At 35.3% G+C, this 3,180-nt stretch overlaps 1 protein-coding gene across 1 annotated transcript; it reads left to right on the top strand.

The window, feature by feature from the left end:
• The first annotated feature begins 1,779 nt into the window (after positions 1–1,779).
• Positions 1,780–2,529, top strand: LOC133695667 (wound-responsive protein GWIN3-like). The gene has a single exon (XM_062117589.1). It carries the CDS (start codon positions 1,827–1,829, stop codon positions 2,418–2,420), a length of 594 nt encoding a protein of 197 aa, XP_061973573.1. The 5' UTR covers positions 1,780–1,826; the 3' UTR covers positions 2,421–2,529.
• The last annotated feature ends 651 nt before the right edge of the window (positions 2,530–3,180 follow it).

The raw sequence follows: 3,180 nt of genomic DNA on the forward strand, positions 1-3,180 counted from the left end.
CAGAAGCTGAATATAAGGCCTTAGCTGATGGCACCGCTGAAATCCTATGGCTTCGTTCGTTATTGTCAGAACTCCAGCTTTCCTCTCCACCTATGACTACTTTGTGGTGTGATAATTTAGGGGCAACGTTTCTGTCAGTAAATCCTGTCTTTCATGCTCGTACTAAACATGTTGAGGTTGACTACCATTTTGTTCGTGATCGAGTTGCTAAGAAGGAGATTCAAGTCCGGTTCATCTCTTTGAAGGATCAACTAGCCGATGTCCTTACCAAACCTCTATCGTCTACACTGTTTGGGTATTTTCTATCCAAGCTTCGAGTGGAGTCTCCCTCTTCAGCTTGAGGGGGCGTATTACGGAGAACTTATCATATACATAGTGTAATTATCTTGTGTAGTGTTTTCCACCATTACTATTGTACACAACCCTAAACATATATATATATATATACAAAGGATGGCTGCTACATACGCATCTATCACTATTTCATCATCTCTTTCATTCATTAACTATAGAAAACCTTGTGCAACTTGATTGAAGAGTATATATTGAAGAGTATATATTAGGGTTCTTTAAATTGCATCTTCAACTTTTTCTGGAAAAAAAAACTTACTCATTATGATCCTTATGGATAGTTCATATATTATGTGAATCTTCTCAACTACAATACATGTAGAAAACTATTTAATCAGCAAGAGTAAAACAAGTTTTGGGGGATGGCTAAGTAAGCAAAGTGGTCCCGAAACTTTTAACCTATACAAATATTATTTATGTTGTAGTCAGCATGCACAAGTTTGAATTAATATTAGGTGACAAATAATACAAATCCTTTCTCACTATATATATAGCAGTACCTATCTTAAAATAAGATGAGAAATATTTATTATTTTCTTCGAAAATGAGATGAGGAAATATTTGAATTGATGGAATCTTATAAACTATTAAGCACGAGTAAATAAAGTGGTCCAAAAGCTCAAAACCTAAACGACAACTCTTTGCCGCAGGACTATAATTTGTAGTTTTGTCGACCAACAGGTGCACGCATAATTATTATAACGAATAATCCAAATGTTTGCACTCTTTCAACACATGAACTAGAAGACAAAATATTGGGATAACTAATACTGATGTTAACAATGAAGATCACTAAATTTCTAACAAAACAATAAATTTTTAAATATCGTATAGTTTTTAGTGCAAGAAAATAGGAATATATTTTTTTGACAATTTATAAAAAAATCTTCATTTTGTACTAGGACATGTAATCTCATTTTAAATGACCGATTCCAAGCTTCACAACTTGAATTTTATTTGGAAGGTTTAATTAGTAGTTTTAATTGAAGTTATTTATAGAATAGACTCTTTCGTTTATTTTCGAGTTGTCAAGCTCACCAATTATTACACACGATTAATGATTAAAACAATTGTCGTTTCAAAAGAATATAGTTTATTTAATTTTATTTAATAAATTTAAATTTTTTAAGTTTATTGATCAGATCAATTATAACATTTTAAGCAAACTCCTTGCCATGGGACTATAATTTCTACTCAGCACGAGTAAAACACTATTGTGGGATAAATCAAGTAAGCAAGAGGCAAGAGCTCAAAACCTACACGACAACTCTTTGCTAAAGGACTATAGTTTGTAGTTTTGTCGAAGGTCGGCACGAGTAAAACACTATAATTTATATTTTTGTGGAATTTTTTAATTAATTGTAACAAATAATAAAAATGCTCGCTCCATATAAATATATGCTCTCCATGCGTTGTTTCAACACAAGATCAACAAGACACAATACTGAGATAACTAATACTCATATTCAAAAAATATGGAGATCACTAAATTTCTAGGGTTCTCCTTCCTTCTCTTTGCCTTCGCAGCAACTTCATTTCCTGAGGCCGTTCATGCCAAAGATGCTGCAGCAGTGCTCGATGTCTTCGGTCATGAGGTGCAAGCTGGTGCTCGTTATTTAATCGTAGCCCCCTCGACTGACAATACAACAACTCTTGCGGTCACCGCGACTAGCAAGATCATATGCAATTCAGATGTTATACTTTCCACTTTGAACGAGAGCCTCCCAATAACATTTTCACCTGCTATAAAATCCAACGATGGTGTCATCCGTGAAGGCTCTTATCTAAATGTGAACTTTGAGGCACCCTCATGTAGGATGGCGGGCGTGACAACGATGTGGATGATTGAATCGGAAGGATTGATTGTGACCACAGGAGGTGTTGATAGATTGAATCGGTTTAAGATCACCAAGTATGAAGGTGATAATAGTTTTTATCAGCTTTCTTTTTGTCCAATGTCCGAACCCTTCTGTGAATGCTCATGCGTCCCAGTCGGCGTCAACAGTGACAAGCACTTGGCTCCCAATGTCGGCCCTCTTCTTGTGATGTTCGAACCAGATGCGTATTGATATTATCTACTGCAATTCTGTATGAGGGAGTACGAGTGCCTACTATCATGTATTGGGCATAAATAAAACTAAAATAAATAAGAAGCTTTTTAGCTTTGGCTTTTCCTTAGTTTTCATGGCGTCTCACTAAAGAATATGATTCACCACTAATTTTATATTTCTCAAGTGTGACTGGTCAATTAATCAATTTTAACCAATATCTGAAATTTATTAAAATCGACATATTTTGATGTGCACAAACCTTCTCCCACTCGGTTCCTTTTGCGAGAAATGAACAAGTCCTTAACCTCTCCAAATTTAATGAAGGATCTTCTTAGGGGTTGATACTGAAGCTAGCAAGGAAATCTTTCAAAGCATATCTTCACAGATTCAGAACATGGTTTGGATTGGTGTTGGTAGGTGAAAGGTGATCTTTTTGTGAAGGTCAGAGTCTAGGGTCTTAGATAGGGGTGGTAATATGGTGGTGATGAGGTAAATGGCTTGAAAGAAGTTGCTGCTGTAGTTTCAAAGAAGTTGCCGCTGTTGGAGAGGTCTGCTACAAGCTGCTGCTGATGGCGTGGAAGGGGATGCTGCTGCAACAATGATTTTAGTGAGTATAGAGAAGCATCTCAACCTAAAACGTTAAGATGTTAGATGAGGTTCAAAAATAATTTTATATTACTCTCTAATATATTTTCTAAAATAAAAATTCTTTCGGCTTAAAACTTGTATAGATCCATACTACTTTCTGCGTTATTTTTTATCAAATAAAAAAGAAATG

The sequence above is a fragment of the Populus nigra genome, chromosome 6 (genome assembly GCF_951802175.1).
Source record: "Populus nigra chromosome 6, ddPopNigr1.1, whole genome shotgun sequence".
In the NCBI taxonomy this organism is placed as follows: domain Eukaryota; kingdom Viridiplantae; phylum Streptophyta; class Magnoliopsida; order Malpighiales; family Salicaceae; genus Populus; species Populus nigra.

Excerpts from the sequence above, each read along its gene's own strand:
- LOC133695667 (XM_062117589.1), top strand. The coding sequence starts at position 1,827 with ATGGAGATCACTAAATTTCTAGGGTTCTCCTTCCTTCTCTTTGCCTTC.